The sequence below is a fragment of the Amblyomma maculatum genome, chromosome 1 (assembly GCF_055883805.1).
Source record: "Amblyomma maculatum isolate TAMU_Amacu chromosome 1, ASM5588380v1, whole genome shotgun sequence".
Lineage (NCBI taxonomy): Eukaryota > Metazoa > Arthropoda > Arachnida > Ixodida > Ixodidae > Amblyomma > Amblyomma maculatum.
The window spans coordinates 340,753,698-340,779,455 of record NC_139344.1 but is presented as its reverse complement, the minus strand read 5'-3'; the positions used below and the strand labels follow the sequence as shown (position 1 = coordinate 340,779,455).

Below are 25,758 nucleotides of genomic sequence, written 5' to 3'. Positions count from 1 at the left end.
AACTACTGATAGCGGTTGGGTGAAAAGTAACTTCTATATGCCACGAGAAGACAGAACCCTTGTGAAGCTTCGCAATACTCTTGAATAACCCGATTTTCGGCCACGTGCTTAATTCTTTATAATGACGCGAAAAAACTGACTGCCTGATGGTATTCGTCTACGACCGATACGCAATTTGTAATTTGTTTTCTTTTGTTACCTATTTTGGTTTCAATTTCAACTGAACAGTGATGGCTATGACGTCGAAATCTCGTGTAGTTCTTGTTAGGGATGAAAAATACTGCGAAATGATCATTATTTTATCGTTTTAACATACCACAACATTAAAGCGAGCCTGCCTCAAAAACAGGAATTAAAATGAGCAAAACTTTTTTCATGCTTTACGTGACCTATAGGGAACTTTGACGTCATAGCAACTACCCGGCTATTTAAATCGAAACAGAAATAGGCTAGACAGAAAAAAAACAACTTTATTTTAAATTATTTAACGGTTGCAGGCGAATACCATTATGTGTAGTAATAATGTCTTATGCCTCATTAACAACGGAAAATCTGGCAACCAAAATTTGGTGCGAAAGAAATGTGCAGTTGCTACACACACTGTGGATGCCAAAGCTGCATTCAAGGAAAGGGATGAAGTTACGGATTTAAAGGTGACAGAGAGAAAGAGGCGTCTAATAGCGGTGGGTCATGGCCTCCATCGAAATGTTTTTCCGGGTTTGCAACAGTGAACATTAACATAACACGATTTATCACGGCGTGCGGCCCGTTTTAAGTCCCGCTCTAAAGGCGTGCGATGGCTACGCCTGAATTAAGCGTGGAGCAGGCCACCTGAGCGCCGACAGGTGTGCCGGACGCATATATGACTGACAGGCGCATCGAAACAGCCTGTATGCGCAGCTTCACGGCTACGCACGCGAGCGACCGCTCGTTCCGCAGACGCGTAAGACGCGTGAAGCCCCGTTTTCTGGGCTGACCAACACCTGCCAGTTTCAATCACGGTGTTCTCCTCCGTCACGTACGATATTAAACGCTAGTTGCAAAGCATGACCCACGAAAAGAAACAGAAAAAATACTCTTGCCACCACACAGTTCTCACTGAACAGTTTCCGGCAATTTTTTCACTACTAATTCAAGAGCATCTTTATTTTCACTAAAAACCTGCAAGGTAACTTCCAAAGACCCACTGTGCCATTTACGAAGTGATTGCTTCATGCGTCTTTTTGAGAACATATTGAGCCTCTTTATTTCGGGCACAACAGCCAACCCTGGCAAAGTCTGTGATATTGCGTATAGATGCCACTTCAGCAGTGGACAAAATCAACAAATTAAATATACTCCATTGTTTTCTGGGCATGTTACGAGGAGTTCCGGCCGCATGTGCATTTTATTTTCAGTAGATTTAGTGCAAGCTTATTTTGAACTGAATCGAGTCTCGTGTATCAACGTTTTTGCGGAACACATTTCGCACACCGCTTCAATAGCTGCAAGTCCAACAGATATAGTACGTAGCTGAATATATAAACAATGCGATATATGTATACGTAACACATGCGCGCGCTACGCTCGCACCTGTTTTACCCGATTTGCCAGGAAAGACGAAGGCTATATGGACTAAATTTCAAGCCAACCGAAAGCCCTTGCATATTTAATAATCTCCCGTGCCGGCGTCCTTGTTGGCGCGGAAAAAATCGCGAACAGTGATGACAGGCGGTTTTAAACCGAACTATAGGCAGAGCCCGTCCACATACAAAAAAATCTCAGCGTTCTAAATTTGCATATAGAGTAGTAGAGACGCTGAAGCTGCCGCGGCTTCTGTCACACCTGTCACCAGGCGTGAAATGAACGCACACACGTGCAAGACCGAAATCTGAGCCTCTCCTCTACACATTCTCGCATGTTCCGCAGGATCCGAGGTAGTGCAGAGCGAGTTTCGACATCATGGCGGTGCACTTGCTTCTTTTAAAGAAGTGCTCATTTTCGTGACGAACTAAATTGCAAGGAAAAAAAAAGGATAACAAAACCCATATTTCATCAGAAAAGCAAGCGCAGCGAAAAATCAGAGTGGATGATATGACATCAAGAAGTTTGCGGAAATAAATGGAGGGGGACGCCCTGGCGCATGCTGGAGATATGTTCGATCGAGTGGGAAAGACTTCTGTTGCGCAGTTGACGTAAAGTGGGCTTATGCAGGTGACGATTACACTGGCGCAGTTCATTGGGTAGCGCTACGGTATAGTATGCAGCAGGAACACAATGCGTAAGTGAGCGAATTACGTTGATGTAATGACCACACGTTGCTGTGTTTTTATTCCTCTAATTTTGCTTCGTTTTTCTTCCTTTGTTTTTACGCGAAAATCCCTGAAGAGTTTTGAACACAAGCGATAAACTTTAGAATGAATAAATGAATGAATGAATGAATGAATGAATGAATGAATGAATGAATGAATGAATGAATGAATGAATGAATGAATGAATGAATGAATGAATGAAGCGTTAATCAAAACCTAAGTTCATCAATGTTGAAGATGAGCATGTGCTTACTAAAGCTTTAATTCGACTATGTATTCCTGTGCGCCAGTGCATATTAAGGTTTGGTTTGGCTTATGGGGTTTCACGTTCCACAGCGACTCAGGCAATGACGGACGCTGTAGTGGTTCTTCGACGTGCATCGCACAGCACATGGACGCCTTGCTTTTCGCCTCCAATGAAGAGCCGTCGCCGCGGCCGGGATTCGATCCCGCATCCTTGAATACACCAGTTGTGTGCCTTAATCACTGCGCCACCGCGGCGGGGCAGTGGATATTAAACCTCTAAAATCAACAGAAAGAAAAGTGCACTTGAACAGACCGTGTGTCGAATAACGAAGTCCACACGCGTCCCGTTTGCGCGATTTCCTGGAAATACGGCACGGAGAAGCGAGATTTTTACTGACGCACAAATGTGCGTCGAAGTGCTGCATAGTGCCTTAACAAAACACCACCGATCGTATACACAGATAACTGCTATAGTACGTTTTGTTAACTTGAATGTGTGTGGCATCTCCAGAGTTTTCGTTGACTTCACTTTCATAGACACACTTGACAAGAAAGGGGTACGACGAATTCAGAACAGCTTCCTGTAGAGCAAGGATTATATCCAGGGCCGTTATCTTGAAAACAGATAGCGTACAGTTTTCGCTACGCGTAAAATTAACCTGCTCTGTGAGTCCTAGTGGTGTTTCTTCTCGTCTCCCTATTTTACATATATTATGTTGAGGCATGAAAAGGAAAGAAAAATAAAGAGCCTCTGCCCGTGCCACAAATCCCTATTTTACAGGTAGTTTAGTCAGTCACGCAATGCAACCAAGTTCAACAGCACACGCACCGTAAGGCTGTCAGCAGCACCTCTAAAACGCACGATCGCCACACGGTACCTCAAACAAATGGCGAGCGTCACGTCAGATGACTGCGATCATTTAGTAGACCGCCGACACCGTGAGGCGGCAGAGGTCAGCACCGATGGAATCCTTCAGCGGGACCACCAGCGAGCTTTTTTCCCGGGCCGAAAGAAGCGACCAACGTCAAAAAAGGAGGTCCCAGAAAGCACCAGCACGAAAAGTCAACATCGGAACTGCGTGTACAAGCTCGTGGTAGGAATGAGTAATGGAGCTCAGAGGACCGCGCGAACAAAAGAAGACTATACGCGAACCGGAGGAGATGCAGGGGAATGAAGTTTGCCGAGGCTAACACCGCGGCCTATTGGAGGCATGCTGCGATGGCACGACATTAATCAGGCCCGTGACAGCAATAAGGAGATTCGGGGGTGCAAGGCCCCAGTCTCCCGCCGCTCCTTTACCCACACGCTTATGGCGCTCAAAGTTCCGCTCTTGCTCCAGTCGTGCATGGAGGTTTTCAGCAGGACAGCCGGCGGGCCTTTTATAATGAGAGTTTCCGAATTTCAGCTGCACCGAATCGATGGCAATTAACACGTGGTCGTGTCTTTAATGATTAACGGTGGTGCCCACGTGTCGAGCGAGTGATCAGCGCCGGAACAAACGGTTCTTGCATCGCCTACAGTTGATGTCATGATGTACTGCCGATTTTGGGCAATCTCTCTTGAACGCGAGTCCAAGACGAACCACAGTTTTTGTTCTTCATCTTGGTGCAAAATAGTGATCAGAGTTCCCATATTAATCGTCTTCTTTTCAATTTGAGCTGCACGCGTAGCGTCGTCGGCTTGTGGGCGGAGCAAAAGAGGATAAACGCAACGTGTGAAAGCTCGTTCGAGCCGTCCGTCGGTGAAGAGAACTGGAAATGGAGTTTCCATGCAATCCTGCCATCACCCATAACAAGTCGATGCTGTAACATTAACTCAGCGGTAGAGTGCAGCGCTTTATTTCTGCCAAGAGAAAATATCACCTTTTAGAAACGCGCTTTACACAGTCAGATAAGTTACCCGAAAAAGGGCACAACTTCGCCCCGGGCAGAAATATCACCAAAATAGTAATCAAAAAAGCTATATCATCGAGGATCAAGACAAAAAAATCGGGAACGCTTCGCTCGAACAAAAAGAGAGAGAGAGAGAGAGAGAGAGAGAGAGAGAGAGAGAGAGAGAGAGAGAGAGAGAGAGAGAGAAAGAAACCCACAGGACAAAAGAGAAACGCTATGGCATCAAAGAGCAAATATCGCTCTTGCTGTATCATCCCCTTTGTCAAATAAAGAATAGTTTTAAACTGACGAATGTGACGAAAACGCTCAGACGAAGGCAGCAGTGGCTAACGCTACATCACTAACCACATGTATAGCAGTATGTAGGTTGCGTGAAGAAAACTCGAATCCCTTCGTTTCCCTGGCGAAGAACTAATACAGAGCTGCACCAAAACAAACAAAAAAAAGGGCGTAATTAGCTTCAGTACTTATAATTACGACTTCATGAATCGTCTCGACGCCGGATGGGCTTCGATCAGCCTGTACTCCTCCACTTCCCGTTAGAATTAAGGTCTAACTGATGCTTTTGGTCGCACCGTTCACATATGCAACTGCGCCCGTGACATACTCCATGTGGCGGGTCCGTCTTTTTTTCTCCACTTCGCCTCTGTGCGCGCCACATATAAGCCAGCTTTGACTCGACGGGACAGGCAGGGACGCGTGCGTCGTACTCGTTTCAGCACCGACACACTGCTGTGTCGGTGCTGAAAGGGAGAGCACAAAGACACGGAGGAGAGAAAAGAAGAAGAAAGATTAATTTGCGGAGCTCGCTTGTCCACGGTATCACCATAAGTATCGCACGCAGATCACGACTGGCATTAAGGAATGCGAAACGGCAGCAATAAGACCACGGCAGCGCGAGCGATCGCAGCCGCCTAATGCGCCGCCGCGCGGTAACGACTTTTTGCGCGACAAACGAAACACAATTAGCGGTCGCGATGTACATCCTTCATCTAACCCCTCCCAGCCCCCTCATCCACAACCCGTCCTGGCATTCCTCTTTCTCTTTAATGACCTAAGCCCAGACGAATAAGATGTGTTTTTATGCTCAAGACGACTGTACCTAAGTTCCTTCGCTATCGTAATCGAATCGGACTCATGCGTGTTCGACGCTATGAGGACATTTTACTGGCAGTGAATTTTACCATTCCGGTCTTGGTACTCGATAGCAGACACACGCAGATGGGAGCAAAAGCGAAAGCAGGAGAGCACAAATGTAACTACGGAAGATAAAAAAAAAATGAAAGAGGTACATTTGAAATTCCCTCGAGTATTCCGCAAGCACGCTGGGAGTTAGGAGCTTAATATAAACAGTTTCAATACGTTTCTGGAGCGGAGAAGAAAAAAAAAATCGATAAAGAAAAAGAAGAGGCAAGGACTTGGGAGTCATTAGGGTAATCCCTTACAAAAAAGCTTAATGAGTTTCTGATTAAATGGTAATTACATTCCGCATCATGCACATTAACATTTCTATACATTTTCTTGATGCATTTTTGGTGAGTTTCACAAGAAAGTTGGCCACCGTGTTTCTGGTTGGTACCTAATGTGTGCATTTCTTGTGTGTTGTTCATGAGTGTTGACCAATGAGCACTTTTGGATAAAAAGTAAAAGCTAAAACGTAGCGAAGCACCTCAACTACATTAAAAAAAGCTAAAAAATAAAAAAAAAATAAAACTAAACGAAAAAAAAAACTGCACCTCTAGCGCGATTCGAACTCGGTACCTCTTACTCCCTAGCTTCCTACGCTAACCACTCGGCCACTCGGGGAACTGGTAATGTTGGTAACGTATTTGCTTCTTATGTCTGGACTGCATTCATAAGATTGGGACATAATGTTTCGAAGCATGTTTCGAAGTGTACAGGCCATTGCGGCTGCTCTAACAATTACAACTTCTTGACCATTAGAACTTGCATCTACTGTTCTAGATACCTATGCGCACTATTTTGTCCACTGCAGTCATTTTAACATGTCGAGTTTGGCATCGCTGGCAAATTTATCAGCACTGGCTCTTCGGTGGTTGCTACCTTGGGCGTAATTTCCGCTGAACACGGAGCTGTAGCACGAACCTTTAAGGAAAAAAAGTGCGAGCAAGCTTCAATACCGGCAAGCGCAGCAGCGCCAACACTATTTTACTGGTAACTAAATCTTATTTGTATCTAAACATTTCGGGAAGCGTTGCGATGACAGGGCTCGGCTAATCTATACGCAGAGCAAGAAGGAGCTCGAAAGCGTAAGAAACACGCAAAATATCATGCATTATGAAGAAGGCATTGCTTCTCGTGCCCTGGTCGCGCACATGCTCCCAGGACGGTCCAGTTCCGAGGCAACGCACGGCTCGGGTTACGTCCGCGCGTCGTCGTCGGCGCAGGCAGGGGTACCCCTGCTGGTCTCTCCGAAACGGCCTGCTCGCAGGTGCAAGGAGGCATTGGAAATGGAGCGGCCTTGCGTCCGTTTGCTTGGAGGCGGTGTGGCAGTGCGTCGGTTCGCGTACACAACAATATCCTTGCCCGTAACACCCTCAAGCATATTGTCCAACCACAGCACCCATTCGCTTGGCAAGAAGTGATTTAGAATGGCACAAACACCCAAGACGCAGGGTTTAAGCGTGTTTTGAATGAAACAAATGTCCAAAAAGTTGTTTTTGTTTTTACAGTGCATGCTAAACAGAAATGAAAACATAGTAAAGAATATACATCTGCTTAGTGATGTATAATTTCCCTCATTTGAGAAAGTCAATGTATTTCCACATTAGCTCCTATACAAAAATACTGTTTTGTTTTCCAAGTACAAAACTTCTTGCGTAATCTCAAATGAAAGTCTGTTGCGGATCTCATGTTAAAACACATAAAAATTGTTTCTTAGGCAACATCCTACATATGCTAATCAGAAATGAAAACATAGGGCTCTGAAAGTGTGCAGTTAACAAAGAAATAATATATATTTACTTAGTGATGTATACATTTCCTCATTTGATAAAGTCAATGTATTTCCACATTAGATCCTACCCAAAAATACTGTTGCGTTTTCCAAGCACAAAACTTCATGTGTGATCTCAAAGGAAAGTCTGCTGCGGATATGATGTTAAAACACATCTAATCTTGAATCTCCTTTGAGTGGTTGATGACTCATCAAAAACACATTACGTGGGTAACAGAAATTCAATATCCATTTTTGTAAGGGATGCGCGTAATGGCCCGCTTCCATATCGCCCTTTTTCTGCCCTTTTCGTCCTTCCTTGCCTCTCTATACGCGGGTCGCCCGAAGGCAGGTCTGACAGCTCTTCGCAAGAAGCTAGCGGCTCTTCGCTTCGCCGTTTCTGGTTTTTCTCTCTGCCGTGGAACTGCGGTGTGCGGCAGCCGCACTTCGCACCCAGCACTTTGGTGCAGCACGCTTGAAGTGCGCGAAAAGCGAGGCGAAATAACGACTGTGATCGAAACTCAGCGCTCCCGTACACCGCGAAAAACTTTGCCGGCACTGTTTCCTCCCAATTATAGGAAAACGAATGCAAATAAACAAACCAATTCAAACGCATGAATTAGGACAAGGGATAATTTCTACTTGCTCGAAGATGGTTGAGCAGCAAGGAGGCTTTTTTGCTCTGTAAATTAAGATGCTACTATTGAGGTCTAATGTATGCCATATGTTTCAATGTGCCAATTTTGAACATATGACTGACGGCAGGCCTATGCAAAACAATCCTCTTTTTTCAGAGGCCAGTGTCATCCGCCTCGATTATTCTCGCTAGTTCCATTAGGTGTGTGCAAAGAGTGGCCCTTATTAGAAGCGTATACAGTACACACCGAAACTGTGCTACGCCTTACGTGATCCCATCTTTAGGATCCTTGTCTTTTGAATACGGCCTAACTTGGAGCCGTTTCGCAATAATCTGCACATGTCCATGCTGCATAACTAGGTGCAACAAAGCTTCTCCAAAACCGCCAGTCATCATAGTCGCCAATTCAGCTACGTTTACTGTACAGAACTAGGACTGCTCCTACTCGGTCTTCAATTAACTCTGTTAGGCATGCGCCAGCTGCAGTCCACCCCATCTCGGCTGAACTGATCATCTGATCATCTTTGTTTCCTAAGTCACTTCAGCGAATGAGCAGCGTTGGACAGTACGCTTCCGTTACCACATCATTTTCCTTTTTTTTTTTTTAATTCGCATTTTGTAGAATAGACTCCCTAAATCCACGGAGAAAACAAGTCATTCTGGATTTATGAGCATTCTTTAGAATCTAAAGCAGCCTGATGAAGAATTCGTACAGACGCAACACTTCAATCTGGCTACTATCGGCTATCCCCTGATTGATGCTTTTATCGACACTTCGCGACTCGCTTGTTTCACTTCGTCGTCTTTGACAGAGCCGACGAATGCGAGCAGCACGAGCTCATAAAAGCAAAGGATCTCGTGTTTCGTGGGACCAGGCCCCCTCATGATTGATGTGCAGCCCAGGTTCTCTGCAAATACAACACCGACAAGGACAAGCCAGGCCCGAAGAAAGAAAGAAAAAAAGTCAAAACGATGTCATCAGATTCATTATATAGAGCACTTAAGCGAGAATCCGCATGACGAGGGCCGGCATAGCTTTACCTGTAGAAAGAACCCGATTACATTGTGCCGACATACTGAAGTGAACTACAGACTACGAAGTGAACTACAGGCTACTATTTATGGTTCGAAATCGCCATCAGCTATACTTAGCGTTAAGATTTCAAACGGTACGGCACGAAGAAAAAAAACCTGGTCCTTCTAACTGCTAGCTGGTTTGGTTTTGTTCATGGTGTTTCAACCTCCCAAAGCGACTCAGGCTATGAGACACGCCATATAGTGGAGGGCTCCGGAAACTTGGACAGCCCGGGGATCTTTAACGTGCACTGACATCGCACATCACACGGGCGCCTTTCTTTTCGCCCCAATCGAAAAGCGGCCGCCGCAGTCGGGATTCGATCCCGCATCCTTGGGCGCAGCAATTGAGCGCCCTAAACACTGCACCACCGCGGCGGGACTCTAACTGCTAGCTCTAAACTAACAGCGACACGTTCCCTCGCCAACAACATGCAAATATGACTGCAGGAGGATCAATTATACTAGCATATGCACAGAAGAAGGTATACCTTGTGCTGATGAAATTAAACACAATCACCGCTCAGAGAAGACAAAATTGTTCCAACGATGAAGTGCGCGGTACTTGCGTAACGCGCCATGCAGAGCTCGCTCAGCTTCCTGCGGCGTTGCACCCAACTATGTAGCGAAGCGCGGCGAAGTGCGTGCGCGCTGGGCGCTTTCGGAAGTTCACGGCCCACCGCACGGCTGCAGGCGGCGGCGCTGGCTAGTATATTAGCTAAATTACAAGACGACCTCGAGACTGCGCAGGAACGCGGGACGTCATTTCTTCTTCGCAGCCCCCACCACGTCCCCTTTCCCTTTCTCTTTACTGTCTCTCGCCTAAACAGATCGTCCGCAAGCGTCTTTTCTTTGATGAGAAATAGTTTCTTAATTCTGAAGCTGGACGGCTGGCGAAAGTCATCTTAAGGCCCTGGAAGTCTGAGCGCTGCCCAAGGGGCACATTTGTGTTTAGTTTTTCCCTCGGTGCTTCTGTATAAGCTAACGATTGCATGAAGACGAGACCAGATGATGTTGGAAGGTGCAAAGCGAATGGTTTCTAAATATTCACTATTTGAAAGAAAATAGACAAAGTTCGACAGAAGAAGCTGCCGCAGTGAAACCATCACGTATGAGCAAAATGGAAAGGAGGACTCGCGGACACAAAGTTAAGCTACCTTAAATTGCACCTCTACACACTGCCAGCGTGTATCCGCCAGATTGAAAACCTATAATAATAACAAGCTCTCGTTTCTGTACTGCAGAGTCCAGACATTGGCGGCAATGTAATGTGCATCATGCATGTAAGAACATGTACAAGTAGCAAATGAAGCTTATTCTCGCTTGGGACGGATTGGAAACAAAACATTCCGTCGCTCATCGAAAGCGTGCACCGTACAAGTATTCGAAACTGCTACAACAGAAATGAAGACATAAACGCCACAGGCAGAGTACCGGAGGGTCGCCTGCGGAACGCGAAAATCCCGAAAATCGGCGTCGCGTCGAGGTCGCGCCATGCCAAGCAACGCATCCCACGCTTCTCTTCGTATCCTAGAGAATACTTAGGTAACTCTACCATGGTATCTCTAGGTATTCAAGTGAGATCAAAAGGTTTGAAGATCGCGAAATGGGCCTATAGCTAGCCCCAGCACATTTAAGCATCTCTGTAAAGAATTTTGGATGTTGAGAGCCTCGGCATGCATGGTTCTCACAATCTGCAATCGTCTTTTCTTTTTTTCTTCATTAGCTCCGGCGATAGCACTCTGAATTATTTTAGGTTATCACTTCGGAACGCAAATTCCTTTTTCTTCGCCCTCGTGTCGGCTGCGGTGCGATTCCGACGATTCCGAAAAGAAAAAGAAAAAGGCCGATGCGCTCACCTCCAGAAATGCGGTGTATATCCGTTACACTGTCCCACGCACTTCTGGCAAGGTCCGTCCATGGTAGTCCGGCGGTCAGCCTGCAAGGGAATCGTAAAGGCATTGTAACTCACTGACGAACTCTTACACATCACAAGCGCAATCATGAAACAAAGTGTAAACGCGAGCATTGGTTAATTTACGAAAGTTTAAGCGCGCAAAAGATCGAAAGGGATCATATATACCACACGACAGTCGCTGTTTTATCTGTGTAAGCGGCGTTAATGTGCAGAAAGCAAACATGAAGCGGATATTATTAAGACACATTCGCGACATGCATCGCACAATTGGCTAGAGAACGAAAAAAAAAAGCAAAACACGAGCATAAGGCCAAAATGGCAAGCACCTCTAAGACGTGTAAAAGGTGACAAGCGTGTGCTCGACAAGACATGCATGCTTTTTTTTTCTTTATTGCCTGACTTCGGCACAATACACAAAACCACTTACAGGGCACAATGAGCATTCATTAATACAACAATCAGCTAGGTGGGTTGTGGCGTCGTCATGCTAAAATTCTCTTAGTGTCACTAATGGCTCCAATCTTCCGAGCCACTCGGGAGCTTCAGGAGCAAGTTTCTGAATTTCAATATATCTATTCATGCCTTCCCGAAAATAGATCCGTGCTGGCCGTGCGTCAGGATCGCAATGGTATCCTGCCATTCTCGAGCGCCAAATACAGTGGAGGGCCATTAGCATAATAAGGTCAAATGGCACCCCATCCTCATTCTCTACTGGCAAGTACCTAATACCATGCAAGTCTAATGGAAATTCCTTTTTTAAAGTCTTTTGTAAAATATCCCAAAAGTATACCCCTTCCCAACAATGTAGGAAAACGTGGTCAATAGTTTCTGGCTGTTTACAAATTAAGCAATGCGAACCTCAAGGTAAAACTAAATTCTTCCCTTCCAAGAACTTCTTTACTGGCAGTGTTTCCGTGTATAACTTAAAGAAAAAAGTTTTTGCATTTGACGGCACCTGCATCGCCTTCACCCGCTTAAGTACATCGCGTCCTGGTCCTCCACTGTATAAGGCCCTGTACATTGGTATGGTGTTACATTTGGTGTCGCGTGCTCAGCCCACCGCTGACGCCAGTTGTTACGTTTGAGGTCGCGTGTGCCGGGGTTGCGTACCGCTGCGGCGCGCGGCCCCTCGGTAGCGTTGGCCTGGCGGCTCCGTGGACGGCGGACGGCATCAAAGGTGCCAGCAAAGACGAGGCGTCTTTTAACGAAACAACCTTTACTGCAACATCAGGAAGAAACGGGCAGTGAAGCTGACCCGGAGAGATTACAGACACTCTCACACAGCTGGTGTCTAGCGTCGTGCCAACGGCGCGTCAAAGTAGTCTCTCTCTCAGCGGAGTCGGCCGCTGCTTTTTATAGTTTTTCCAGTTCACAGGGAAAGGGTAAACCCTCACAGGAAAGGGAGAGCCAAACATGTTGGTTCGCGACGAATGACTCAATCGCAGGTGTTCCGACCTCATCTCCTCCACCTCCTGCAGACAGGAGAGGGCGACGCACTTTCCCTCGAGCTCCAGGCTTGGCCACCTTTTGCACACACACGCACGCACAGGAACACGCTGAGACTTGTCGGCGGGAGGAATCGTTGCGCGGCCGATGAACGGCGTCGAAATGGCCGATCCGCTCGCGGTTCTGCCTGTTGCTATGCGGTGGCCGCGTCAGCTGTCCCACTTCTCGGTGGAGAAACGTAACAGACTGCCCCGCCGGGGAAGGGAGATCCCGAAGGGCAGGGGACTGCATCCGCTGTCCGGAGGGATCGGGATGTTGCTGCTAGCCGGGGTTGTCCAACTCAGCTTCTCTTGAGCTCAAACAGCCTGAAGAAGTCCTTGGCAAGTCCGGGTTTCCAAGGCACTCTGCAACTTGTCTTCAGGAGAGATTTCTGACAACCCACAACGTCACAACCACGCTAAAGACTCAACCGGTCAGCCAGCAAGCACGGCACAAACTTCACTAAGTTCTGCCAGACTATTTCCCTCTTATGCCCCCATCTATACTAAAGGGCAGCTTAGCAGCACTTGGAACGCGTCCACAAATTTGAAAATCGCATTTTCAAAACAGCATTTCAAACAAAGATAATACAATACAAATTTTCAAAATCCTATGTCAGGAAGAAAAACACCAACTAGTGAATAAAGGCTTCTTCTCAAGTTATGGGCTTCGACTTAAGCCATCGGCGTTACCGTTGAGATCACCTTTTTCACTAAAGCTTCGGCTGTCCGTTTCACGGAACAACCGTACCTTCCTGTTTCTATACCAAGAAACAGACGAGCACGAGTCACTCGCTTTTCTAAATAACCTATCCCTCTCCTTACGGGTTGCGCACCAGTCATGCGTTTTCTTTTCACGGGCGCATTTGTGCCGCTGGGATAGTCGCTTTCTCTTTCGCGATAGCTTCAACTTGTTCCATTCTTTCTCGCGCCTGCCTTTCCGCTTTTTTCTGCGGCAGTACTGGAACACATGCTTTCTGCTTTCTTTTCGCAATCTTTGGAGTTTGCTCTCCTTACGATGGCAGCATTCTTTCTCGCGCCTGCCCTTTCGCGCTTTTCGTCGGCAGCGCTGGAATACTAGCCTTCTGCTTCCTTTCTGCAATCGTTTGCGTTTGCTCTCCTTACGATGGCAGCATTCTTTCTCGCATCTGCCTTTCCGCGTTTGTCGGTGGCAGCACTTGAACACTCTAGTCCCACTTTCTTTCGGCGCGAGCTCTGGTAAGCTAGCGGTAACCGGAGCTAGTAGGACACCGGTGTCGTCAAATTGGTCAAAGTGCGGCGCCGCGTCTACATCGCGGCCAGCAGCGCAGGACTCACTTTCAGTCAAGTCCGAACAACAACTGCTCACGCCAGCCCTCAAGCTAGGCATTTCCTCTGGCGGCGTCGCGGCTGCATCGCATGACTCACTTTCAGTCAAATCCGAACAACCGCTTACGCCAGCCCTCAAGCTAGGCATTTCCTCTGGCTCGCCACTCACGTTACACGGGTCCTCCGATGAGCCGCATCGCTCAGCGTTAACCGGCGCACGATCAAGCTCCTTCGACAGCTGGGGCGCCTCGGATTGCGTGAGGGTCATGTATGCCACGTCCGCGTTCGCACTGGGGTTGCTTTCGCGAATACAACCTAGCGTGGTTTCGGAGCACGAACTATTTTGACTCTGCTCTGGTCGTTCGCTGTCGCCTTCGCAAGTCTCGCTCTCTACAGCGGACGCGCACTCCTCGTCGGTCTGCCCTGGCTGATCACAACTCGCGGGCTGCGCAGTTTCGCTGATCGGCACTTCGTTTTTCTGCGTGCCCTGCTCTACGACGAAGCTGATTTCGGAAACCGAAATTCTGTCATTTCCTAGCTGGTTTCCTTCTCCGCCACGCTCTACACAAGCTTCTGCATTGAGAGGCGGTTCAGTTATTACCAGTTCCCCACTCTCATGTGATGGAACTGTATCTCCTACAGCTACTTGGGTCGGCATGCAGTTCACCTCGCTTAACGGCGTCACTTCGGACTTCTCGCCGATTAAGCCTATGCTAACCGTCTCAGCTAGTGGCTCGACCAAGGTAACAGGATACTCTTCTGTTCCAGGCTCGGTCGGCTCGCTACTGCGGTCACATTGCTCGGCCGCTTCCCCAAGCTGTTCCTCACACTCCGGTGCAAGCTCGATTTGCTCCGGAACTTCCTCATTGTCTAGCCATTCGCTTACAGCAGCTTTCAACTGATAGGCCAAATCAAAGTATGCCTCGTTACAATGTTTCTCGCTCTCATATCTCTTCCGAAGATCCTGAGGCGTTATCTGATATCGTATCAGCAATGACTCTTTTAGTTCATCGTAATTTTTCAAGCGGTCGCCAACCAATCGCTTGATTTCTTCCGACGCTTCAGCGGAAAGAAGAGCTACCAACTTCTGCGCCCAACTATCTCGCTCGAAGCGTTTACTTCTGCAGACATTCTCAAAGTCTGCCAAATAATCTGCCATATCCTCGGCGATGAGGAACGGTGGTAGACCATCTTGCGGTATTGAACCGTTACACCGCATGGCATTGTTAATGGCATTGAAAAGCTTTTCCGCGCTCATTCCATGTGCTGACGCCTCCAGCTGTATCAGTTTCATTACGCGGGCAGACTGCTTTTCTCTCTCCTCGCGACGTTCCCTACGTTCACGTTCCTCTTCCTCGTGACGTTCGTCAATGATCTCAAGGCATTCCAAAAGCTCGTCATCTTCAGCTTCCAACGCAAGAATAGCCTTTAACACTTCTGGTTTTTTGAGTTTGCCTGACAAATTCAGACCCAACTCCTCCGCAAGCTCCAGCAATTTCGGTTTGCGCAACGACTTCAGATCCAAACCCATGGCTGTTCCGAGTGCTGCCTTCTCTACTGCCCACTATTGCCTTGCTGCAATTAACCCAGCAACAACGACAACACAATTACCAGCTCTGTTCTCTACTTAACAAAAGCCTGGCAAAACTCAGTAGAAGAAAGTCCCGCACTCACCAAACCTCGCAGCCAAGAATCCAACGCAGTCGTTCCGCTGCAGGCAACCAGTCATCACACAGGGCTCGTTGCACTGCTCCCGCCTTTTCGCTGAGCTGCTTTGATTCACGAGTCACGCCTCGGACATCTCCGCTCTTCCCACCAGATGTTGCACATCGGTCAGGCCTGGCTCGTTTCACCGACCACGGTCACTGCTTGGTCGTCCTCGTCTCTCCGCTGTTCACCAGTTGTTGGACGACGGTATCGCCTGGCTCGTCCCTCCAACCACGGTTACGGCTTGGTCGTCCCACCGATGCCTACCAATTGTTACGTTTGGTGTCGCGTGCTCAGCCCACCGCTGACGCCAGTTGTTACGTTTGAGGTCGCGTGTGCCGGGGTTGCGTACCGCTGCGGCGCGCGGCCCCTCGGTAGCGTTGGCCTGGCGGCTCCGTGGACGGCGGACGGCATCAAAGGTGCCAGCAAAGACGAGGCGTCTTTTAACGAAACAACCTTTACTGCAACATCAGGAAGAAACGGGCAGTGAAGCTGACCCGGAGAGATTACAGACACTCTCACACAGCTGGTGTCTAGCGTCGTGCCAACGGCGCGTCAAAGTAGTCTCTCTCTCAGCGGAGTCGGCCGCTGCTTTTTATAGTTTTTCCAGTTCACAGGGAAAGGGTAAACCCTCACAGGAAAGGGAGAGCCAAACATGTTGGTTCGCGACGAATGACTCAATCGCAGGTGTTCCGACCTCATCTCCTCCACCTCCTGCAGACAGGAGAGGGCGACGCACTTTCCCTCGATCTCCAGGCTTGGCCACCTTTTGCACACACACGCACGCACAGGAACACGCTGAGACTTGTCGGCGGGAGGAATCGTTGCGCGGCCGATGAACGGCGTCGAAATGGCCGATCCGCTCGCGGTTCTGCCTGTTGCTATGCGGTGGCCGCGTCAGCTGTCCCACTTCTCGGTGGAGAAACGTAACAATGGGAAGAACTACGTCACACAAATCCTGCTAACACAAGATAAATATTCATAAGAAAATCGAACAGACAAGACATGCATGTCAGTACGAAGTTATTGCATCCGCAGAGCATTTATCCTTAATTGCCTCAGTGGATATGTGTCAAATTACTTGAGAACTGAATTTAGCGTCCGACCTATCTTTTTTCTCAAAACAAAAATGTCATTTTGTTTCGTTACATCTCCAACAGCAAGTACTGAAGTAATAATGTAGCCCTTAAAATTGCCTCGGCTCCCGTGGCGGAGAGGGATTCCGCGTCGCCGACTTCAACGTCCACAGTTGCAATCAGAAGCGGATAAAAGGCCAGAAACGTTTTCGCCGAAACGGCCCCTATAGTGTATATATAGGTATTGCTCAAGAGGAGCGGAGACGCGCGTCAGCGCCACTTTTCATTAGATCGTCTTCACTCTCGCCGCTTGGTTCGAGAAACGACCAAGCCTTGCACACTCATTGCGTTACACTCGAGACACAACGAGGCTATTGGGCCACCGCACGGCCGAAAACGGCCCCATAAATCGGGGCTGAGACGATGAGAACAGAAGATCAATTTTCTCATCTTTTTCACTTTCCGCGCAGGAAGGCTTCAATCGCCTTTCCTAGGCCCTCCAATGAAGACCGCACGAAAGCATCGAAAAGTAGGAAAACAGTAACGGATAAGGAAGCGGCAAACGTTCACAAAGAAGGCTCCTAAACAACAAAACAGAATCAATGTCATTTAGCCTGTCTTCGAAGCGTCAGTGTGGCCAACGACGTACCCTGAAGGAACGAATCTTTCTGAACAAGAACAGGAGAGGGGGTCGTCAAATCAAAGAAAGAAAGAAAGAAAAGAGGGGTAGAGACGAACACGTAATCTTGTCCAGCCAAAGGGCGGCGTTTGCTCAGCCCGAGAGGAAGAAGAGTGGGAGGAGGAACCGCGACGCGTGGACAATAATCGTGCCGTGATTGCGATTCGTGTATCAGCAGCCCGCTCCTTTTCTTTTTTTATGTTTTTTTTTCGCCAAAGCCTCCGCGCCACCCTTCCACCACCCGCTTACAGTCGTCCTTTCATTTCGCCATACATCTTGCTTCCCTTCTGGCAGCCCCGGCGCTTCAGGCTAACGTCTTTCCTATAGAGCCCCGAAGGGGAAAGGACGTCCGAACGCGTCCGTTCATTGGGCGCTGCAAGAAATAAGGGGAAGAAGTACATAACACCAACAGGAAAGAAGACGACGTGTGCACCGTACGAACGTACGTGTGTCGGCCTCTGATTCTATAACCTCGTCGAGCTCTGGGCCTAACACAGGGACCGTGGGCTGGAGCGATTGCCAGACGTGGCGGCGCTCTGCCCACGCTCAACGGGGAGCAAACACTGATCGGAAACTTCCAGTCTTGTATGTGCGTGCGTGTGTGCGTGACATCCTGGCTCTTTCCAGTCACGTCTCACGTTCATACAGCTCGCCTCCTGTGGCCTGCACTATTCCCACTGCTATATGCGCACACACATGGTAAAAAGAAAGAAAAGAGAATGGAAAGAAGATGAGGCAAATGTATAGCAGATATAGACGTTCACAGAAACAGCGCTTAGGCAGAAGCCTAAGATACAAATAGAAGGAAAAGTACAGATGGGAGCAGGAATGTGAGCCGCGCGCAGCCAGAAGTCCGGCGAACGAAAGTGCCGACAGAAATCGTGTTTACACGGCAAACATTCGGAGCCGGCGTAAGCGGTCCGCTTCCCCGCACGGCACCCAGCCGTATAGTATGGGGAAAAGCCTCCGGCCAGACTACGGGGGCTATAGAGCCAGCTACGCGGCTCCTGTTTCTTCTTGCACGAACGCGAGAGTGCGCTGCAGCAACATCGGCAAGATTCCGGCACTGCTGCGCCGGCATCTGGAGACTGCGACTCGGACAGCCGTGTGCGAAAGGACTTACAAAAGCTCTCTGCGTTTTCGGCTCTTCGCGGCGGATGACGAAGGCTGCACTGCGCCGGCGGCGGCCACAGTCCCGGAGTCAGACAGCCGACAGAGCGAGCTGTGTTGACATTGCCCGACAATAGACACGCCGGCTAAGACTAGATCGAGACACCTATGAGAAATGCGCCACTTTCATTTCCGTCTTGTTCTCTCTGTAGCACTCAGTACTGCTGAGGAGCAGTTATGTGACATGCGTGAAGGTATGCTATACTTTTAAGGTTTGTGAAGGGTTTAACTAAACGCTTTGTATAGGTACTAAACAATAAATTTTGAATACCGTGTCTATTGTTCTTTATCGAGTAGTGGCGTCCCTTTTTTTTTTTTTTGCATTTTTGAGCCATTATTCTCGTTTAATCCCATCTGATTCTAAGCACATATTGCGCGTTTACATTTTAGGAAGCGATTCTGCTGCTTGCGGACAAGAAACGTTAAACAAGTGAAGCAGCAATAATTTACGATACACCGATTTGACCCTGTCACGTATACCTGTGTTGCAGCGACTGCAAAAAAATGTCAAAGCATCTGTGTTTGGCACTGAAATTTTAAGTTGTACGTTCTTCGCCTCCTGTTCGTGCTGATATTTTAGTTCGGTTTAGTCTTGTCTATGGGAGCGTCCCAGAGTGAATAAGGCTATGAGAGGCGCCGTAGTGGAGGGCTCTGAAAATTTCGACCACCTGGGGTTCTTTAACGTGCGCTGACATCGCACAGCACACGGGCGCCTTGCTTTTCGCCTCTATCTAAATGTGGCAGCCCTACGTGATCCGATCCTACGTCATTGGGAACAGCAGTCGAGCGATCTAACCACTGCAACCGGCCGTGCTGAAAATTTACACCCGTGCTTCGTGCAATGGAAAAAGTAGGAGTTCGAGACGAACATTTCTGAAGTTCGTTAACTGTATGCTCTGTTAGCTATTAATGACTACGATCATCAAGAAACAAAGACAAAGAAAGGGGAGGGGGGGGGGGCAGAGACGAGAAGGAATACACCCCTGATTACATCCCAAGTTGACGAATACGAGAGGAGGAGACGGGCAACCGGCAGTGCTCATAGGCAGGATGCTCAGAACGAGCGCTCAGCGGCGAGTGGGCATCATCCCATACTACAGCGGCACGAAAGCTGTCGGCATGCAGCGACGGGCGCGAACGACCTCGCGCTGATCCCGGACGACCTGGCCAATTTAGGACGCAGTGTCGTTCTGGGAACGCCGGGGTCGTTGACGAACACCGTCCCCACGGCCCACGTGACTTCCCGAGCGCCCGATGCAGCGACGGCAAGTAGGGCAACGTGGCTGGCGGCGACTGTGAGCTGACGGTGGACAGCTTCGCGTTATGTTCTCGGCGCCACCTATGCTATCAGCGTAGCTTTATTACACGCTGTTACGCATGTTGCACAGCAGTGCACAGGCCGAAAAGGCGGGCTCTGAACTTAATGAAATTTATAATGAATATATTTATAATGATTATATTAATGAAGTTAATTAAGTTTATAACTAGTAATAAGCACATGCAGCATAAACACGCGGATGACAAGATTTTACGGAATAAGCTGCTGCAGCCGAAGCACTGTAAAAAATGGACCAAAGCTAAGACATACAGGGCAAAGAACAATGGCACCATGTGCAGCCCACGATTAAGTCGAAAAAACATTTGTAGCCTCTAGACAACGACAAACAAGGTAAATGAGAAACAAAATCAGGAGCCCATCAAGCGGTCATTGCGAACTGCTTTTTTTTCGTCACCCACGCTTTTTGTACGACAAAAGCGGAATAAATATTCATTCATTCATTCATTCATTCATTCATTCATTCATTCATTCATTCATTCATTCAAATTGAGAAGCCATTCGTAGATATTTTCACGTGAGAATTGCGACTATCCAGCCATCAGGCATAATGACACTCTCTGCAGAGCACATATGGAGACAGGCTAATGTATTTGCTTTCTTGGTGACGCAACACTTCGGAATCCAACTTCCGAGTCCATGCCCTGCGAATTTTCCTGCTGATACTATCAGAGAAGAGGAACTGATCTCACATCACGGGTGATTCGGAGGCCTTCTTTATTATGCATAATTTGCTCTGTATGCTCGCTCTTTCCCTTCTCACCAACGACAAGGGATTTACGTTCCTGTTTAGATCGGAGAAAAGACAAACGAACGATGAAGAGCCCTCAATTCAATTTTCGAAAAAAAAAAAAAAAAAGACTGAAAAATCAGCATACTTTGACATATGCATGCACGACACAATCGGCTGGCTTTTGTACAGCTGCGTGCACAGTGCGGAAGCTATGGGCGCGAAGAGCACCTGGCGCAACTGAATTAGCCCGATTGTGCGTTTTCAACTCCGAACCCGTTACATGTCTTGGAAGGCCGAAGCACTCTACTTCGTCCTCGCCGTCTGCTAACTCTTGGATAAGTAGTTTTCTCCACAGCAAACCGGACACTTGGGTGAAATCATGCGCAAGCGTCACAGAAAAGTGTCGTGTTGTGGCTATCGCAACTGTGCAGCGGAAGCATTGTCGATGCATTCCGCAGGCAGACAACGTGGTCCTCAATCCAGGGCATCAAGCAAACAGTAACATGGCAAACGTGGTTTTAGATGTCAACTCCTACTCAGAATTTTATTCTAAGTCTCCATCATTTAGCATTCTTTCCTTTTTCATTAGTGGTGAATAGCTCCTTACGGAAACCTTGAAACAAAGGTCAAAGTAAATAGGGCTGAATCGAATACTCGTGTTGAGAAAAAGACGAAGATAAAATATAGCTTCCGTTTGAACAGACAGGAATACCGCAATAAATCACATCACACACACACACACACACACACACACACACACACACACACACACACACACACACACACACACACACACACACACACACACACACACACACACACACACACACACACACACACACACACACACACACACACACACACACACACACACAAAATATGTAATTCACTCGTAGAAGACAATATTCGTCGAAAAAAAAAATCGGGAATTGCGTTGTAAAAACAACACCGTAATAAGCCCGCCGAATTTTCTAAAAATAGAATAAACATTTCACGTTCTGGATATGACTCGAGATCAGCTTTGTATTTCATCGCGCAAACAGAAAATAGGTGCATGGTCGGAAATCAGAGAAACGAACGCGAAGTACAGGCTAAACAAGAAAAGGAAATGCACGAAGAAAAATAAAGAAAAGTAAAGAACTGGCGTCTTACTTCGCTCCTTTGTTCCCCGCGATGCGCCCGACGTTCTGCAGGACGCAGTAAGACCTACGAGCACGCATGCGCAGCTCGCTTCACACCAAAACACGCCAGCGCATCAGGCGCCGCCGGCTCACAGTTCGCGGTCTTTGTTTTCGAGCTGCTCGTCTGGCAAGTTCTCACCGCGTTCTCGAGAAGAAGAGCCGCGAAGACGAAGCCGACGAAGGACAAGAAGAAGCAGATGCAAAAAGAAGGGAAAAAGAACGCATAAATGAACAGAGACAAAGGAGAGCCCTGGCTGTAGAGTCGTTTCGACCCCGCGCCAACGGAAAAGCGCGCGCAATTCAGCGCGCGGCTTTTGCGCGGGGCCACGGCGGAGGCCGCGGGAAAGTTCTCACCCGAACCACGACGGCGTGTCGAAGTGGGCAAAGATTCCAACCGCCCCCCTCCCTCCGACGATGAGCAACCAAGACGACGTGCGACTTGGGTAGACGCTGAGACGAGCTTCGGACACCCGTTCTGTCCGGGCAATTCGGTGCAACACGGTGGCAGCTACAACCGTGACGGCCGATGATAATATGCGAACTAGGAGAGCGAACATATTTCTTGAACAAAGCTTCCAAACTCCGCCCAAGCCACACCTGGCTTTTCTTAGAAACCATGCCACTCCTCTAAGGAGGTTTTCGGTTGGACAACGCCAGAATTTCCCACGTCTGGAAGACAACACGCAGGCATAATGAGGAGGTTCGCTAGACCGGCTGTGCGCATGGACATGGGACTGTCTTCTGTCGCGGACAGAACGGACAAAGACTTGTGTACTCAATTGCATCAACGCTGTACTGTACGGAACTAGCGAGCCGCAAATGCTGTTCACGTTGGCGCCTGAAATAGACACTAGCGCTTGGCTAAACCTGGCCGGCATGCATGGCGGCCATGTTTAGTCATGCAGTCATGAATCCACGGACGGCTACAGACGCGTTATGGACAGCGAACGGAGAAACGATAAGGCACGTCATCGGGCGATTTCGTAGTCTCGCATCTCTTTCCGTTGTCATCTCCGGACAAAAAGAAGCTTCCCACGAATGAGGATCGGTTTAGAGTTTAGGAAGTTTTTCCTTTCTCAGTCACACCGGCAGCTTTGTGGGGAGCTCAAAGCTGTAATGACGCTCTTGGGTATGCGAGCTCTTGTTTGCGCATCGTAGTCACTCTCCTATAGGCCCGCATTCGTACGCCGCATAGCTCATAAATAACGGAACCCACAGATGCTTATTGCAGGGAGTGCGTCTCTGAACATAAATGAATCCTTTGTGCCGGGGAATAGGCTTACTTTTAGTCTATGGTTGCTCCCAGATATGTTCAGAAACGAACAAACGACGCAATAAGATGAAGAACTAGGCACTTTTTTTTAAATATTATTATTTTTTAAATAAAAAGAAAAAAAAACAGGAGGGGGCTAGGGGGACAGCATTGCTCGTGCCAGGTCCTGGAAATGAGTTTCATTCACTTTGGGATTACCTGCCGTGGTGGCACATGCTGAGGCGTTTTGCTTGTGATGCGGCAAGATTGAATGCCGACTGCGACAGCCGCCGCCATTTTGATAGGCGACATGCAAAGGAACATTTCCTGTGCATTTCTTGTGCAATGTCAATGCATATTAAAGAACTCCAAGAAGATAAGATCCTTTCTCTATACGCCGCATCTTATAACATATACATGCAGCTTTGAACTTTGAGGTAATACCCCCCCCCCCCCCCCACACACACACACACACATACATACAATTTCATATATGTCGAGGGAATGCCTAATAATGCGAACATCGTACTTGGCTTTGCTATAGCATTTGCCAGCAATGGTAACTTGGACCGCGAACATAGAGCTGCGTTGCGATTTGGAAGCTCGCGCATGTGTTTAAGCACAATGACTAAAGCACGGAAACGGTTTTGAAACACGTCCAAAGCTTCTGAACTTGTCGTGCGTGTTCACAAACACGATGGTAAGACGAAGTCATGCTCCCATTGTGCAAAATTATTATTATTTTAATCGAGCGGTTTTCATTTCCTCGGTAAATTTCATGCAGGCAATGGCCTGGCATCGGTAATGTTCTGTCGTTAATAAAACACTTAAAGCACTTATTGGTTGGGAGGAGGGGACACTACAGAGCGGAAGTGGGGCATATACCGCGAAACCTGGTCCGCGTATACAATGATCTGGCATTATGCCTCGAGCACAGCTCCTCATATGTGAACGTCCAGAAAGCGAATCAAGGAAAGTGGCCAGGAAGATTAAGTTAGCACGATGAAAAGTAAGTGTCAAAAGCGTTGTTGTAAGTGTCAACGACAAACATAGGAGATGCAAATTTGATAGTGGTGGAGATCAAGAAGCAGCTTACGTTCACGAAATCACGAGTATAATGAAAAACGGACGTTGCCAAGTGCTTGGGTCATTGCACATGTTTGCCTTAACAATATACAGGGTGCCCAAGTTAACTTTAGCCAATGGTTAAAAAATAAAATGCTTGAGGCAGGCCAAAGAAACCACTTGTATATAGCTTCCAGCCATCTGGCGCACCAGAAGAATTTCTTTTTTTTTTTTTGCAATTAACTCATTAGTAATTAATATAATTTTTCTAATTTACTAACTTTTGCCTTTAGACAATAAATGTGATTTGGAAAGTTGAAGAGTACCTTCTTAAACCCCCATACCCTTCATTGCCGATAAAGAAAGCCTCACATGTATCTTTGTTTTCAAGATTTAGAGAATGTCCGCGAAATAGAAAAGAAAAACTATCACATAACTGGCGCATTCGCGCGCCACGATTGTGCTGCTCTCAACCGGAGTATCAGCGAACGAAATCAGCTGTGACCGTGGCTCCACGGTTCCGTTTCAGCGGCAGGCTGATATGTCTGCGATGGTTTCTTCGTCCGCTTCAAACAGGGCTCAGGTGATGGTGCAAGTTGCAGCGACATCGCCAACTTATCAGCCTAACGCTGGAACATGGTAAACCGTGCCCTGGAACATGGCCGTCGAGTCGCGGCCGTGGCCACGGCCGAAGCTAATTTCGTTCACTCAAATCACCGTTGAGAGTTGAGAGCAGCACAATAGCGGCGCGTGAATGCGTTAGTCAAGTAATATTTCCTTTTTTTTCTTTTTCTTTTTTTTTTTCATTTCGCGGGCTCTTTTACGAGCTTGGAAAACATTTCCACGTTAGGCTTTCTTTATCGGAAATAAATGGAATGGGGGTTTCGAAAGGTGCTCTCCAACTTCGTAAATCACATTTATTGTCTAAAGGCAATAGTTAGTAAATCAGAAAAAAAAATATCTTAATTACAAATTAGTTAATTGCAAAATAAAATAAATTGCCTGTGGTGCGTCAGATGCCTGGCAGCTGTATACAAGTGGCTTCTCTGGCCTACCTGGTATGTTTAATTTTTTAATCCTTGGCTAAAGTTAGCTTCGACACCCTGTACATACTTGTAAGGAACACGATCCCGCCATCCTGTACAACAAAACATCAGGCCTGTAAAAGCAAGGAAGATAAGCAAGGAGCGCCTCGAGGCTAAAGTAATGACGCGTGCAAGTAAGTCAAAACTTTCGCGAGCAAACGACGACCTTATCCTTCTCCTAGGAAACAGCACAACATATCGTAGGAATGGTAGACGCGGAAAAAAAAAATGTCACATTGCGCACATAACACGCGAGACCGCGTGTTGTCGCTCTCAAGAACACCAAAGGCGTTGCAAAGGGAACACAGTCCCTCGAGAAAAAGAGCGCTTGGCCCCATTTCTCCCGATTTCGAGACAGTCTCGGCCACACACAAATACGAGAAAAGAACTCAGGGCAGTTCGAAGAATCGCATCCTCTCTCTGTCGCGCATTTCTGGCATCTTCGTCTTTTTCTTCGCTTTTTCTGCCGTATTCGACCCTCGCAGCAACACGCAGCGAGTCATTTCTCGCAGCTTACACGGCCGCTTATCGACGCCATGGCGCCAAAAGCCATTGCTCGGCCGAAAGCAGGCGGTGATAGAGGTTCCGAGGGTGAGATCGCTTCTGCGCCCCTAATAGAGCACGCCGACATAAACGGGTCCTGTAAATATCCACGACGCTCTGCTTG

At 47.8% G+C, this 25,758-nt stretch overlaps 1 protein-coding gene across 2 annotated transcripts in view; it reads right to left on the bottom strand.

The window, feature by feature from the left end:
• Positions 1 to 25,758, bottom strand: part of LOC146207588 (uncharacterized) — a 332,089-nt gene that overhangs the window by 194,027 nt on the left and 112,304 nt on the right. For both annotated transcript variants that reach the window (XM_084588865.1, XM_084588859.1), the window contains one exon: positions 10,957 to 11,036. In XM_084588865.1, the coding sequence (XP_084444991.1) occupies positions 10,957 to 11,018 (62 nt within the window). In that variant the 5' untranslated portion in view covers positions 11,019 to 11,036. The remainder of the gene's footprint in view (positions 1 to 10,956; positions 11,037 to 25,758) is intronic.